This window comes from Peromyscus eremicus, chromosome 4, assembly GCF_949786415.1.
Source record: "Peromyscus eremicus chromosome 4, PerEre_H2_v1, whole genome shotgun sequence".
Taxonomy (NCBI): Eukaryota; Metazoa; Chordata; class Mammalia; order Rodentia; family Cricetidae; genus Peromyscus; species Peromyscus eremicus.
In genome coordinates this window covers 18,513,217-18,530,688 of record NC_081419.1, presented here as the reverse complement: position 1 = coordinate 18,530,688, position 17,472 = coordinate 18,513,217, and the positions used below count along the sequence as shown (strand labels likewise).

The window sequence follows — 17,472 nt, the reverse complement described above, 5'->3', positions numbered from 1 at the left end:
AAGCACACTAAAATGAGATACATCAATTAATCTGAACTTTCAGCATATTTTAACTAAGTCCTATTTTCATAAATTCAGTCTTAAACATATTACACACAGCCCAAGGGAAGACAGATACAAACACATACATACCTCACACAAATGACCACATTTGATTCAACGTTCTCCAATAGCTATCTGAAGACAGTGACAGAGAAGTATTTAAGGAGGTAACATCAGCAAGCCATATTATGGCACCTTCATATTTGTGCTCCAAATATCAAACACATTAAAAGTAAAAAATGAAAAAGGCACAAATAACAGTGTTTCTAAATCTTAGTCCAAAGAACAGTTTTCCAATGGCTACATTTCTTAATTGTAATATTTAAAACCACTCCTTGTTGAGGAAAGCTTTGTTTGGGTGACTAAAGGGTAATAGGAGCAAACTGGTAACTTAAAAGACAAAGATTGCATTAGACAGAATTCGTACCTATTTTGGCCAAGTTTTATATAGTTTAAAAATGGGGGAGGTCCGTGGGGGAAATGCTATTATGATACTTCAATAAGAATACATTAACAGCCTCTTATCACTGACTCAAGAACCTAAAATATGCTACTAAAATATACATAAAAAATAAAACATTGAATGATTCTATGGGTATAATGGTAGGTATTGTATTATCAGAAAAGTGGACATTTCAGATAACATGTAGAGCATAGTGTTTGACATTTTTGGTAGAAAATATGTTAGTAAACTAAAAACAAAAATCTTTATAAGAAAATCCTTAAGATCAATAAACATTTATAATGACCACTATATGATCATTATATTTCATTGTATTTTATTGTATTTAGAATGTAGACCAAATTAATGAGAATCAGTTTACAATAGGTGGTATATAGATTTCAGTGTTTTTATGATATGTGCCAATGTATTTCATAGCTGACTGACATCTTTTTTCGTAAGACCACAGGAAAATCTTGTAATAAAAGTATATATATATGTATATGTGTGTGTGTGTGTGTGTGTGTGTGTGTGTGTGTTGTGTATTTTAAAATTGTACAATGTTAAGGTAATAGGCTTCATATTATAATGAAATTAAGGGAGTAAATTTTTGCTTGTCATGATTCTCCTATACAGGGTGAAGCCCATTGTCAGCTGAAAACTTTTCTTCTATCACAAATAATTCGTTCCATTTTAATGTAAAACAAGAAAGACTCAAACTAAAATATCTAAAAATAGATTTTTGCTTGTTTGCTCTTTTGAACTGTGCTAATTTGACAATATTTTCTCAATGTAAGTATTTTAGAATTGCTTCAGTTAACATCCAATAAAGCTGTAGTAACAATAAAGTCTATTTTAAAACCATATGCTTAATTATTTTGTCTTGAATTTTAAGACTAAATAAACAAATTACACAAATTTTAATATGGGAAATAAAGCTTTAAATGCAAACATACAGGCATATGTACCTGTTTTTCCAGCAACATGCTCTGTCTTTATGTAGGAAGCATACTACCATGCTTCTGTCATATATAATCTGACACTGACCACTTCTGCTTCTCTAGGACAAGGCATCAGAACACATCTCACAACAATTTCCAACCTCCAAACATTTTTGTGTGTAAAGCTAAATTCATAATAAAGAACTGGCTCATGAAAAACAGTTGATATCATTTATCCTGTTCATATTATGTAAAACTTCAGCAATCTAAGTTAATCAGTAAGTGAGTCACCAAGGAGAAAACAAGGGGAAATAAAGTTTCCTAATGAGGCTGCACACACTTTCAGAGGGTCCTCTACTTTCCCACACATCTCCCACAGGCAAATATTATCCATTCATTGTTTAAAAGGAAGTAGATTGTACAGGACTCATTTATTGTTAGGTGCCTTTTCCAAAGCGTGATAAAATAGTAATAAATTCAATAATGACTATTTGAAATCCAAATCAATTAATCTATAATCAAGCAAATGTTTATCTATTATCACAAACATCCAAGTTGGCTCCATGTGTCATATAAACTTCTTTTAAATGTTTAAACGTAATTATACCTTAATAATCCCCTCAAAAGGAAAAAAAATATATATGTACCATTCATCATAGAAAAATTACACATTAAAAGTGCATATATATATATATATATATATCTTTCTTAATTGGCCCACTCATGAAATGTACATTTGGTCATCCTGACTTTAACATCTACTAAATTATTCTTTCAAATGTAAGTCATTATAAATTTAACACAGCAAAATCCATGCTTTCTTTTTACTGAAATCTTAACTTCAAATCATTTCTCAATCATTGAAATGCACATAAACCCAGTTTCTTGAGCAGTTAATATACAGATAAACACCAAAAATTTTACTAAAAGTTTAGGCCAACTCATTACTTATCTGCCCCATGAAATGAAAAATAAATTAACCAGAGCAGTGTGTGGCCACACTTACCTCAACAGTAATAGGCTCTTTAGTGTCAACAGAACTGAGACTGGAGGCGCCTCTGGCAATCTCCAAAGCCAGGAGAACCTAGTTTTAAACTTGGAGACTGCATAGAACAAAACCTATAAAATTCTTTTGTTTCCAAAATAATGGAAGATCCTTTTTAAACTCAGTATCTTCAGTTATCAATATTACTGCATCGTGGAGCTAGTGCAATCCTGCATAGCCTTGGCAAACTGACAAGGCACAATAAAAAAATTAAACTATTATGAACAAGAGAAGTCACTGAAGATAATTTAAGGCCTTGAAGTGAATTAATCAGTCTGATTTAAAGCTGAAGTATAAACCATAAATTATCCACCTGAAAGCAAGCAATATGCTTCTCTAGCTTTTGTTCTGCGGACAAGAGACAGAAACAACTGTTGCTTATGGTTTGTATTGGAATCCTTCTGGACCTGGGGGAGTAAAGGCAATCAATTTTCCTACTGTCCATGGAAGACTCAAGACTGCTTTAGCCGTTTGCGTGGAATACCAAACTGTGGACACTGTGCAGATGCTAGTGCTCGGAAAGCTTCTGCCACTAAATGAGGATGAGACTGAATCATAGACTTCCACCCTGCTGTTTCCATGATGTCAGTTGCTTGGCTGAAAAAGAAGATTAAGTGATGTTTACTAAAAGAACACTTCTCAAACACATTGCTGAGTTATCAGTTTTGCTTTTTCTAATTTGTGGATTTTGAGATTTTTAAATAGTGCTCTACCTCTTTCCATACATTCACTTGAATTTTTAAATATTATCTTTATCTTATCAGCATTTTTGTCAAAATTGAAAAGATTTTTCTGCATGTTTGAACCCGAGGACATGTGTGGTTGTTCTCATAGCTCTCTGTTCACTGTTAGCAAATTCTTTTCCAAGTACTTGATGATCTATTTTTCCTTTTGAGTACCTCCTACAGGTTTTCTCTAGAGTTCCAATCTTTTACTTACATTCTCTCCTTTTACTACACTATGCATTTTATCTCATCTGTTTGTCACATTTCTAATACGTGCCCAATAGTTAACTACTGAGAAGTTAAATCCTAGTGCTTCCCCACAAGATACATCATCAATCACTGGCTCTTTTCATTTGAATGAGCCTCAAGTATCAGCCACATAAGAACTCACCATCTTTCTCCTTAAGCCTCAAATTGTTTGTCTCTCATTTTGGCTTGAAGTTTTCACCACTGCTTGGCATTTAATTTAAACATCCGGGAGGTATCCTAGAGCCAGTCCTCTAATTAAGCATAAAACTTCCATTTTAATTTCCAAAGGTATCAGGTATTCACAATTAATCCTCATAATCTCACAACTGATTCATTATCACATTTTCTTCTTTGTCTTTAATCCTATTAAGTTGTTTCTCTTACTGCAGCTTCCATAAGGCTGCTGTAGCAAAAGGAGTATGACTATATTATGCAGTACTCCACTTTTCCCTTTCCCTATATTTAAGTTTTAAAAACGAGAAATGTGGTTCCATCCTCTTTATTGCTTTTCATTCCCCCTTCTATGCTCCAGCTGCTCTGTTACTATTTTATTTACTGTGTCTTATATGTATAACATTCTCTCAATGAGCAATCAGAGTAACTGGAAAAGCAACACATTAGTTCTTTATACTTTCCTTCTCTCCTCTGGCCTTCTATTTACCTGAATTTAACCTTGTTTCTCAAATACCAACATTACTCCAACTTTCATCTACCCATCTATCAACGTGCAGAAACACTGCTAAGAATGGAAGCCTTATTGTGTCCAATCAGAGGCATTAACCATTACTAGAGATTCATTATTCTTCACTTCATTGTCAAAAGTCCTAATTTTGCATTGTTTTCAGATCTGATCTTTGCTTGCTTTCTCTAGCTTTTATTCACTCACTATATACCTACTTCACACACCCTTTATTCTGCTTTTCTGTAATACCAATGAAAGTAGATTCCATAATTCATTGCAATTGCTTGTTTAATCAATTTGCTATACACCATAAACTACTTGTATAGGGGAGAAACTTCTACTATGCCTGCCACTATATTCTCTGTACTGAGCAATAGTGTTCTGGAAACTCAGTAAACAAACAATCATACAACTCTGTACAGTGCTCTGCTTTGTTTCATGTAACCCCTTTCAGTCTGTCATATCTGCTATTTCCTTTTTATTCCTTCTTCTACCTCTTATTCATGTTTTGAAATGAACAGCCTGCTCTGTGAAGCCATTCCTAACTCCCAGGGCTTAGTCAAGTATCTGTACATATCCTCTTCTATCATCACCATTTTAAAATAAAAGGGGACATATGTGTGTACCTATCTCTGTTAGATCAATTTCTTAAAAGCAAAGACATTTCATCAAATGTCATTTTATATGCAGTACCTTAGAGAAGTGCTTGAATTATAATAAAAGTTAAGTATACTGAACAAAATAGTAGCTGATATCAACAAAATAATATTCTTTGTCCAGTATTACTACTATACCATCATGGTCTTAAATTTTAACTAGTTGTTTAGAAGAACATTGCTATTTATTAATTTACTTTAACCTTTTCTTTTATCAATTCAATAAGTATTTATTGAAAGTTTGTACATATAACACCAAAGTGTATAATTACCTCATTTTAATAGAAGAAAAGTTGCATGATGTTTTTTCTTAATAGAGTAAATAAATCTTGAAAAACTAAAACTAAAGCTACATAATAAGGATCAAAGAGAGCCATTGCTGCTAATGTACAATGTTGAATTCATATTTTTATTTTGATAATCCTCTGGCATCTTACACTTGTCAATAAACATGCCTCCCACAGATTTAAAAGCAGTAAAATGTTTTACTTTCAAAAAAAAAATTAAAACTAATATGAAACCAACAGATAAACGCAATGGAAAAAAGTTAAGTGAACAATTATCTTTAATACTGCCCCCTTTTAAATTTTCTTTTATCAACTATCCCCATGCAATAATATGGTTTGTTATAGATATCCCAGAATGGCCTATAACTCAGTATGTCAACTTTTCATAATTTTCAAAAGTAGTAAAATTTAGGGGTTTATACGTAAAAATAATCAAAACATTACAAAACCCTTTATCATTTCTTCCTTTTGTTACCTCAAATAATTAAAAAGAATACTCTTAAATAAGAGAAGGAAAGAGATAAAAATTACTTCTAACACTTTGTAATAAAGATCTAGAATCATCCAATCTCTTAGCAATTAACATGCTACTGATTTAAAATATTAGGCAGTTTAATGTATAATGCAAGGTGTTTGGCTGATCTAAAGAGTAGCAAGTTAGCTCTTAAGGTAGAACAGGAAGTCTCTGAGTTGGATGACAGTCTAGAATACACAGCAAGACCTTGACTCAAAATCAAGCAAACAAATAAGCTCAATAAACAAACAAAAATAAAAGAGTTTCATGGACCTATGAAGTCCTTCTAATCTGCAATCCTCACTATTTGAGAGACTAGGGCAGGAAGAGTAAAATCTGAAGCTATCATAGAAAACAACAAAATCTTGCCTCAAAATTCAATTTCAAAAAGGGTTAAGATTCAGGTAGCTCTGTGGTAGAGTCCCTATGTAGCATGTGAAATCCAGGGTTCAATCAAAAAGTATTATCAAAATCAACAAAAAAATTAAAGACTTCCAAGGCAAATCTTGAGGATGTAGTCTTCCTTAACACTTTCTAAAAGGGCAGAAGCCAGATTTCCAGCAATGCTTATAATGCCTGTACTCAGCTATATACTATGTGATATGTATGCATGTACTCAAAAAATTATGAGCACCCTTCCCTGTTTGTGTCAAAAGCCAAACTACAAGGAATTCACTAAAAGCAGTCAATTTATTATTTTTTTTTAAATAACTGGCTGTTAGCTTCATCAGGAGCCACACTTATTGTTCATGAGCAAAAGGCTATACAAACACTTCACTGAACGTATCGTATGCAGACTGAAACTGATGCCATCTTACTTGTTATTCCAGTTTTTCCCATCCTTACATCCAAGTTGTCGAAGTACGCTGCACCTGCATAGAAGATTTAAACAAGGTTTAAGAAAAGCCCAGTGAAAGAATGTTAAATGTGTCATATACAATGAAACCCAAGTATAGCTTACCTATTAATAAAGTCTATTGCCTGGGCTTTCAATTGTTCTGCACTGTGCAAATCTGCAAGGACAAGGGTATCAGCAACATTTTCTACTGAGAGGCTACTACACAAAGCTTCTTCACACATGACCTTCAGCCGTTCCAGTGCATACTACCCAAAAGAAAAATATAATCATTAAACATTAATTCCAGTTATTTAGAGTATAAGTACTTGATATTTGTAACTTAGTAGATAAAGCACAAGAAAACTTGATTTGAACTAATGTTATATTAAATCAATAAACTGTTGCTTTAGCTTATGAAGAAAATGTAAATGGATGCTTTTAGGAGAAATACTAATTTGTTTTAGAAATCATAAATGCAAAATATGGTGGATTTTAAAGTAGGAGTTACAAGACAGCTATCTTAGTATTCAGTTATCCTAAAAAGTACATTGTCAAATAAACATTTATCTCAGTTCTTGTCTTCTCAAAGAAAAGAATTCAGCTGAGAGAAAAATTAAGCTGTATTTTATTTAGTAAAAGAAAGTGAAGTAATGAGCATATTTCAAAGAGAGACCTGAGTGGGCTTGTCCTTAAGTGGGAGAAGCACAGCAGCAGTTGGCTGGATTTTGTATTACGGATTTTTAAGGTTTTTACAGTCCCTATCACTTATGACATCATTTTTAACTTCCTTCTTCTAGGTAGCACTTTCATTTCATCTCACTCTGTGGTGATATTGTGTTCCCCAAAATATTGTGCACTCTAATAAACTTATCTGGGGTCAGAGAACAGAACAGCCACTAGATACAGAGGTCAGAAAATCGTGGCACTCACACCTTTAATCCTAGCATTCTGAAGGCAGAGATCCACCTGGATCTCTGTGAGTTTAAAGCCCCACTGGAAACAGCCAGGCATGGTGACTCACGCCTTTAATCCCAGAAAGTGAGCCCTTAATCCCAGGGAGTGATGGCAGAAAGCAGGAAGATATATAAGGCGTGAAGACCAGATACTAGAAGCATTTGGCTGGTTAAGCTTTTAGGCTTTTGAGCAACAGTTCAGCTGAGATTCATTCTGGATGAGAACTCAGAGGCTTCCAGTCTAAGGAAACAGGATCAGCTGAGGAATTGGCGAGGTAGCTATGGCCTGTTCTGTCTTTCTGATCTTCCAGTGTTGACCTCAATACCTAGCTCAGGTTTGTTCTTATTAATAAGACCTGTTAAAATTCATGCTACATCACTCTACTGTGCATGGTCTGGGGCCAAGATGCCCTTGTTTTAAATTCCCTGTTTATTAGATCTTCACTGTTGAGTATACGTACCATTGTGAAAAGTGGCCTAAAATCTCAAGTTCTCATTTAAGGGGAAGAAACCAAGCTCAGCTTCAAGGATGTCAGACCACAGAAGGGCATCCTGACTACCAGGAGATAACAGTTACCAAGTAGCTTAGCTAGCTCCCTGCCTCCTCATTGTGACTGTGCCTAACTCCAGAACACTCTCCACGCTCCTGCTCATATGTGCCACTAGTTACCTACGTTAACAATTCGTTTTCTTTCCTACTACTTCATACTTAGCATGTATCACACTATATTTTGTCACTAATCTTGAGTGATTAAATTGAAAGCCAAGTAAATATTAATAACAACTAATTTTTGCAGTTATTGATGTAAAGCTGCAATATTAGTACCCGTATTGAGGTTTAATGACATACAATAAACAGTGGCCATTTGAAGTTTGTACTTTGATGATTTAATATCTATGGTAAACCCATCATCCACCCACAAGAGTAAAGATACTCTTTAAAGTCCTTCCCCATACCATTCCAAGCAATATTTGTGATATGCTACTAAGAAATTAGCTTGCATTCCCTGAAGTTATTTTTACAAATGTAATCACACAGTATATACTCATCCTCTAGCACTGCTACTCAGTGTGACTACTTTCAGATTCATGCACATCATTGCTTATATAGTTCAGACCTTCTTAATGCTAGGTCATAGGACATTAAATATGAGTATCTCTCTCTTCCCACCTCTCCTCACTCTACACATATTTGTGCATATGTGTGTGTGCATATGTGTGTGTGTGCTTGCACACACATGTGCATGCCAGTGACCTACTGTAACAAGTCATTTTCCTTTCTAGTACTTCACACTTGGCATTTACCATGCACTATATTTACTTTGCCTATATTTAGTCTTGAAGAAGGACCATTGAAAGCTAAGTAAATGTTAACAACCACCAATTTTTTGCAGCTAAATATATACATATACATACATACATTCACTAATTGAAAAATATTGTACTTGTTGCCAGTTCTTAGTTATTACAGTTATTGATACTCATATAATTCTTAAATTAGCATACATATATGGTTTTTTTTGGGGGGGGGAATACAGGGGATACAAGCCTCAAAGTAAACTCAATGGAGTATATGGTAAGTTTACATTTAACTTCAAAAGAAACTGTTAATTTTCCAAAGTGGTTGTACCATTCTATACTCCTATCAGCAGTGTCTGAGAATGCTAATTCTTCCAATCTTTGACAAGTCTTATATAGACTTTGTAATTTTAGCTATTATGATTGATGTGCAGTGGTGCATCATGATGGGTTTAATCTCCATTTCTTTAAGGGCATCTTTATTTAATAAGCTTCATTGGTTTTATTTGGGAAGTATCTATTTAAACATTGTCTACTCTTAGCAATAACATTTCTTTTTAGCTGAAGATTAAATATTCTTTACACAGTCTGAATACCAAAGTCCTAAATATATGTAACATGAATATGTTTTTAGGATTGAGAAGCATGAGATTCAAAACTTTTCTGACATTTCTGCATTTTCTCTGTGTTCAAAAAAGACACAACATGTTTATAACAGAACAAAATTATTAATAATAATAAATAATAAAATAATAAATAAATAAATAATAAAACTATCGTATTAAAAGAAATCTACAAAGAGAATAATATAAATATATTGCTTTTAAGGAAAAAACAAAGGTTATGTAGTGTATCTTAAGACTAAGAATATCTGCAAGTTCCAATACATTAGAAATGCAGCTGCATTTTGTATTTACCCCAGAAATTATTAAGCTTATGATTTAATCTTCCATGAGAAGATCTAGGCCCCTCCTACTTTCCTATCATATAGATCTTTTAGACAATTTTATTTCCACAGTATTCTACTTTGTGCTATTTCATAAAACTCTTCAAGCTATCTATAAATAGCACAAATTAGGTCAAAAGGTATTTGTAGTTTTTTATGTATGCTATTTTCTATAAATGTCAATCTGAGGGGTTGCTTTTTGTTTTTGTTTTTGTTTTTTTTCTTTTTTCTTTTGGTCCTTTAAAACTGCATTACTTACTTTGTCTGCAGCTGCCAACAAGTTGTCGGCCATTTTATCAAGATTTGGTGCTTTTCCTGTGTAAACGAATCTCATCATTTCCTTAAAAACCTCAGGGTCTAAATCATTTATTTCCACTCGATTCTATTATTGAAAACAACACACACAAATATTAGGAACAGGTAACATATGTGAATTCACATGGTTTATTTATTTCTACCCAATTCTATGAATGAAAACAACACACACACACATACACACACACAAATAGGAATAGGTACATATATGAATCCACATTAGTCTTTGATAGTAATTAAAAAACATATTAATATTTTCAAACTCTATTTTTATATCAAAGTTAAGTAAATCTGTAGTAACTTAACCATCCAAACCACAGTATAGGTAGTTCTAAAAATGAAAACATACACCTTTTTTTTTTTTTGTAAGAGCTTTGATCAGCCAGAAAGTAAATACATGGATAGTGAAACCATGTTAAGTATTATCATGTGGTAAGCTTATGAATTTTCATAATTAAAAGAGACAAAATACTGCAGCCCAAATAAAATTCATCTGTGTTCAGTTTCTGATCACAGTTTCAGAGAACAATTACTGACATTTCCCTGGTTGAATTTTAGGACCTAATATAATACCTAAACCCTATAACCACATACATTATTCACAGTTATTAAGCAAAAGAAGAGTCTGTATGTAATTTTGATGAGAGCTCACTAGCTAAGAATACTTGCTTTTGCAAAATGCCACGTAATTATTTCTGTTCCTTCTGTACTTATTTGAGACATACTCCAGTTCAAGCAAGAGGAGTTGCTTTTATACTTTGTAGCCTTACATCCAATTCTCTTCTAAGATAAAGGAAGCAAGAAGTGTCAACACTTCAGAAACCATCTTGGGTCATTTTTGTGAAGTCAAGGTGTTAGGAATATGAGTGAAATCATTTTGTGTAACTTAAAAACAATTTAGTGTGACTTGTTATAATGTGCTGCCTAAGCTTGCCACCAGGGAGCTTTGATAAAGCTAGGAATCAGAAGGAAGCCCCAGACAGTTCTGATTAATACATAGCCCAGGACAGGCCTTGATATGCTAATGAACTAACCCCAAGGTGGTACTGATAAGCCCTAATAGAGCAAAGCTATCATCCAATGAAATGATACAAAAAATTGGAACTTTGGAAACGGTCCCTAGGATCACACTACTGTGCTCCAAAGAAAAATTTCTCTAGCCTCAGTTGATACTCAGCTGCAAGAAGATGAGAGACTGTGTGGCCCTGGCTTCAGTGAACACTGAACTTCCAGAGCTGTCCAACACCAGGGGCATTTGCTGGGCTCACATACGCCTGCCTGTCAGTTATATAGCCACTTGCCTATGCTCTAAAGGATCTCCTGGGACCTCCACCAGTGCCATCCTCCCAGCCTTTTCACTATGGATATGAGTTGAGCCTGCAAGCTTCTGAAGCATCCCACTGGAGAAGATTCCCCAGTGAAATCTGACAACAGCATTTTCTTCCCAGTCAACTGTTCCCCACTTGGAGATTTATCTATTTGATTTTTAAATTAGTATGCTACTTATTATAAGGGATGTTTGTGTGAATAAACCAGGCATTTTGAAAGACAAATCTTGTGTGAATATACTAATTGCTGAGCACCACATAGCCCATTGGCCACTGCTCTGCACACAAGGCATGGGCTGACACTTTAGACCCCATCATGTCACCTTGTGAAGTCTGGGAGTGTGTAGGAGACTTTGGACTCCACCCCTGGCCACCCTCTGAGGTCAGGGAGCACACTGATACTTTAGACTCTATCCTAGGATATGATGGGAAGTCAGGAAACATAAGACATCAGACCCTACCCTGGGTCAACATTTCAGGTCAGGAAGTATCAAATCTGACCAAATGGAATAAAGTTTAAGGCCAATAGCAAATTAATCTTGAATAATTATAAAACTCATGGAGATGAAATAACACAATCGTTAATGATAAAAAGCAAAGAAATCAAGGAAGAAATTTAAAAATACATGGAATTCACTGAAAATGTAAACAATACAACAAAACCTCTGAGACCCATTGTAAACTGTTTGAAGAGCAAAATTTTATAGCTCTACGTTCCTACATTAAATATTCAGAAAGAGCAGAAATCAACTGTTTCAGCAAAATGACAGGACACAAAACCAACTTAAAAAGTCTGAAGCCTTTCTTCCTATATACTAACAACAGACACATTAAAAAAGATCATGGGCATGCTTCCATTCACATGGCCTCAAAGAAAAGAAAGTCCTGAGGAATAACCTAACCAAGCAGGAGAAAAACTGCTATGATGAAAACTTAAAATACCTACAGAAACTGACTGAAGACACTGGATATCAGGAAGACCTCATGCTCATGGGTTGGTAGAATTCATATTGTGAAAATGGCAACTCTGCTAATAATTTACAGAGTCAGTGTAATCACTATCAAAATCGCCACAACATTCCTCACAGAAATACTTTTAAATTCCTAACACACATATAGACCCACAAGACAGAGGACAGCCAGAGCAATCCTGACAAAAGTGAACACCACTGAAGAGTTACCATTTCAGATTTCAATATAAAACACAGTGCCAGAGTAATGAAAACAACATGATACCAGCACGAAAACATATTCAGACCAGTGGGACAAAACTGAAAACCCAAACACAAGTGCATGTAACTACAGCCATCTAATATTTGATAAAGATGGCAAAAATATAAACTGGAGTAAAGACAGCATCTTCAAGAAATGGTGTCAGAAAAGCTGGATATTTACATGCAAAATGAAATTTAGAACTGTGTCTACCATCCTTTACAAAAATAAACACCAAATGATTCAAAGACGTCAATGTGAAATGTTAAAATCTGAGAATACTAGAAGAAAACAAAGAATACAGGACATAGGAGTAGGAATGCCTTCCTGAATAGGACTCCAAGTGCTCAGAAACTAAGACCAAGAGAATGGGAATTCATAAAACTAAAAAGCTTCTACACAAAAAAGGAACAATCCAGTGAACATCCAGACCCAGAAAGACTGGGTTGTTGTAAGTTGTCTCTTATCTGTAGTTCCTAGCTACAAATCTTAAGATGTGAGTATATTAGCTGGATTATCCTCATAAAACAGAAATGCAAAAAGCAACTATGGTGTCTGGGGCTCTAGAGAAGGAACCAGCAGGACAAATGCTATGAAGAAGGACATGGAAAATGGAGAGGGCTTTAAACTGGAGAGAGGTGGGGAGGGCAAGAGGAAAAGAGGGGAAGAGCGTAAGTAGTGTAAGTGTAGATGTTTGAAAAGGCCACAGAAAAAACATTTCCTAGTTACTAAAGATGCTTTTATAATATATATGCATGCATACTTGTGTGTGTGTGTGTGCGCGCGCACATTTTTATTTTTATAAATGTTACACCACTTAAGGTGATAGTGTTCCCCTAAGAGCCACAGACTTTCTAACAAAAATCCAAGTAGCAGGCATGACAAACCTCCCTTGTAGTTGCTGGACAGAGTCGTCTAAGCAACACTCAAAACAATGTAGGCTATCACTGTTGTCCCTGGATGCCTTCATGAATGTGAAGGTTAAGTCCCTATTGCTGAAGCCACCATGCTCTTTGGATAGGACTCAGAAGAACTGAACTGCTTCAAACCTTGAAGCTTCCTCCCTGAAGACTAGAAGCTGCAAAGAAAGAAAAACAAAGAATAGTCCTACCAAGCTGTGACACCTACAAACCACAGCAATGACCAGGAGGGCAAGAAATCTCTAAAGGTGGAATGGTGGTACTTATATCCTGGAAGTAGCTATCAGCTATCTAGCTGGACTCAAGACACATCTGTAACACAATCCTTACACCTGCAAAAACATTACAGAAGTGGAGGTATAGCAAGATTATAAGAGCCAGAGGCCCAGGAAGTCTGCTGGAAGACTCCATCTTCCATATATGACAGGGAAGCTCTGCCAATGAAATTTCAAAGCTATAGCAGCCTCAAGAAGAAAAATGTTAAAAAAAAATAATAATAATGTAATGATGCACCTTAATGCTTTGGGGAAAAATTTAAAGAATATGATTAATATTTCTAAGAAGTTTAGGATATATTCAGCAGATCAAAATCAGAATGCAGGGATAGAAGGAGCTAAGGTAAAAGTACAAGAAATTGATACCTAAACTGTAACAGAAAATCCTCACACCTACAGAAAAAAAACTGACTTCCAAACACCAGCTTCATTTAGAACCCCAAGTAGACATGACTAGAAAAGAACTTCTCCATGACACATCACAGTAAAGAAGTCAAAAATACAAAGTAAGGGGGCTGTAGAGATGGCTGAGAATTTAAACGCACTGGCTGCTCTCCCAGAACATCTGGGTCCAGTATTCACACTGTGCCTCACAGCTATAATATAATGCTAGGGCCATTCTTAACAGACATAGAAAACAAAACAAAACAAACAAATATAAATCCAACACCCCACCCCCCAAAAAAAACTGCCTTAAAACTCATACAGAAGTGCAAAATACTCTGGATAACCAGAACAATCTTGAATAAAAGAATACTTCTGGAAGTATTACAATACCTGATTGCAAGTTATACTACAGAGCTACAGTAATAAAAATAGCATGCTGCTGGCACAAAAACAAGACACACAGACCAATGAAATAGGAAAAAAAAGTGTAAATATAAGTCTATGTTCTACAGATACCTGATAAAAACACCAAAAACATTAGAAAAAAATTCTTTAATAAGTGATGTTGGAAAAATTGGTATCTACATGCAGAAGACTAAAACGAGAACCTGCTTTCTAACCTTCCTTGAGGGAGGGAGGGAGGGAGGGAGGGAAAAAGGGAGGGAAGGAGGGAGGAAAAGTGCATGCAGGAAGCACAGGGGAGAACACACACTTCAGTGGATCAAGGAACTCAACATAAGACGTGAACTTCTGAAATGCCTAGATGAAGAAATAGAAAAGATGCAAGAAAGGACTCTGTAAAGATGACTCTGGTTACTCAGGAAATAATGCCAACAATTAACAAATAATTAATTAAACCACATATAATTAAATATTTCTATACATCAAAAGAAACTTGAGCAAAGAGACAGTCTACAGAACGGGAGAAAATCTTTACCTACTATGCATCTAATTAATAATTAGAATATACAAAGAACTAAAAACAAACTAAAAATCAAGAAAACAAACATCCCAGTTAAAATGGACCATGCTTTAGAGCAGAGATCTCTTAAAAGAAGAAATACAAATGAATAATAGAAGCAGTGGTCAATATCCTTAGCCACTGGGAAGAAGCAAATTAAAATTCCTTTGAAATACCATCTTAACCCTCTCAGAATGGCTGTTATGAAAACAAAAGAAAATATGCTGAAGATGTGAAGAAAAAGGAACCCTTTATTCACTTTTGGTGGGAGTCCAAACTGATACAACCACTATGAAAATCTGTGTGGATATGGTCTGCCACATGACCCAGCTATACCACTCCTGGGAATATACACAAAGGAATGTATACCTGGCTACAGAGAAACTTATACATCCATGTTCATTGCTACTCTATTCAAAATACCCAGGCAATGTAAGCAAACTGGAGGTCCCATCAACTGACGAGTGGATAATGAAAATGTAGTAAACATACACTTTGAAATTTTAATGAGGTGCAATAAATGAATTATGAATTTTTTAGGTAAACAGGTGGATCTGTAAAAGACTATATATTATATGAAGTAATCAGGCCTTGGACAGAAAAATTCCCCATGGTCTCCCTCAGGATCCTAGCTTTGAATCCTCAGACTGTGATGTTTAACTTGGAGAGACTATAGCAAGGGTCTATTAGGGGAAGTGGAACAAAATACAGGCCTAAATGGAAGAGGACGACAGCAGAAAGCATGTGCTATTAAAGTAGAGGGAGGAAATACTAAGGATGAAAAAATTCACTTGCTGGGGAACACAAGAGAAGTAGGTGAAGAGATAATCAAAAGCAATGACAAAAAAAAAAAAGCTCTGCAAAGCTTACTATTGGTTATTTTGTAAGACGATTTATTAAAAATAAAATTAAAAAAATGTGTGAACATAGGTATTCCAAATGGGTGGGTAATGTATGCCACAGAAGCCAGAAGTTACTCAACAACGCTCCCAGTGTGGTCCCTCCTCCTCGCTCTCTCTCATTAGGGATGAAACCCAAGGCTTTCTGCATGGAGGCAAGCGCTCTAGCAATGAGACCATCAAAATATCTGTTATTTAGAATGTTCACTGAGCATTCACATTGAGAGGCACCTACTGTTTTATTTCAGAAAATATTTCCCCCAATTCTGTGGTTTCTAAAGTTCTTCTCTGTTAGAACTTCAGAACAAGAACACGCACAGATATTTTTTATATGTGCATTCTATCATTATACATGTACACAAATTAAATAGTATTAAGCCTTTTAACAACATTTACCTTTTTGCATTCTTCCATTTCATGTTCAAACATTGCATTAAAAACTGGGGATCGAGCTATAACAAGAATAAGCACCATTACTTATTGCACAAATTTATTTAGAAAATATTATATTATCCAAAGGAGAAGATACCTGCAAGCACAGACTTATGAGCTTTGAATTCTTTTCCTCTCACAAAAAAGCAGCAATCTGTAAATCTTGTGTTTTCCCAGAGATTACCTAAGTCTTCTGCTAGTCGACATTCCGGCACCTTCAAAGTGTTTGTATTTGTATGTCCTGAGACATTGACTGAATCTTGAACCACACTCACCTGATAAAGAAGACAACAGGAAGACATATTCATACAGTATTATAAATAATCAGTTTCTATGTGTACATTTAGTGTTTTAACTTACAATACCATGGTTAATTCAATATATTGCTAATTAAAAATCCTAGTACCCTCCTAAACAAATTTAAAATAAGTGAAAGAAATAGTACAGAAACTTAGAAATAACCTAAATCGTTTTCAGTAGTGACACTGAATGGTGGTATTTTATTTGTACTGAAATGTGATTTTAATTGTATGTTAATAAATAAAGTTGCCCGGAGGTCAGAGCTATTAGAGCCATAGCAAGAGCGTGGCGGTGGTGGTACACGCCTTTAATCCCAGCACTTGGTAGGCAGAGCTAGGTAGATCTCTGTGTGTTCAAGGATACAGCCAACATTGGAGACACACGCCTTTAATCTCAATCCCAACCATAGAAGACCTGGAAGTCTCTATAGACAGGCAGTGATGAGGCAGTCACGTGTTTGGGTTTACAACCAATGAGAAGGCAGAACAGAAAGACTATATAAGACAAACACACAGGAAGTAGGTCCCTTTTTTCGGAGAGCTCTCTTGGCTGAAGCAGGAAGGGTAAGGCTCTTAGTTCTGACCTCTTGGCTTTCTTCTCTGAATCGGCTGTGTTTCTTATTTAATAAGACGGTTGGTTACATCTACAACACTGTATTTAAATAAATGACTTATCAATTGATTAAAAAGCTCAGTTATTACAATCACAAAATGATTTCCTAATAGAAACTCCACAATATCATCAAACTTGACAAGTTGACATTTTTGTGGAGGAATTTTTATTGTTTTTCACTTATAGTTCATGCCTATTAACATTTCACTTTT

At 35.0% G+C, this 17,472-nt stretch overlaps 1 protein-coding gene across 3 annotated transcripts in view; it reads right to left on the bottom strand.

Moving 5' to 3' along the window:
• Positions 1-2,120: 2,120 nt before the first annotated feature.
• The window catches only part of Spopl (speckle type BTB/POZ protein like), a 61,802-nt gene continuing 46,450 nt past the window's right edge, over positions 2,121-17,472 (bottom strand). Inside the window, exons 6-11 of one of the 3 annotated variants that reach the window (XM_059260402.1) lie at positions 16,533-16,623; positions 16,313-16,368; positions 9,879-10,001; positions 6,545-6,687; positions 6,402-6,455; positions 2,121-3,067 (exon numbers count right to left, since the gene is read on the bottom strand). In XM_059260402.1, the coding sequence (XP_059116385.1) occupies positions 2,923-3,067; positions 6,402-6,455; positions 6,545-6,687; positions 9,879-10,001; positions 16,313-16,368; positions 16,533-16,623 (612 nt within the window). In that variant the 3' untranslated portion in view covers positions 2,121-2,922. Of the gene's footprint in view, positions 3,068-6,401; positions 6,456-6,544; positions 6,688-9,878; positions 10,002-16,312; positions 16,369-16,445; positions 16,624-17,472 lie in introns of all 3 variants that reach the window. The other 2 variants (XM_059260404.1, XM_059260401.1) reach the window with 2 other exon arrangements.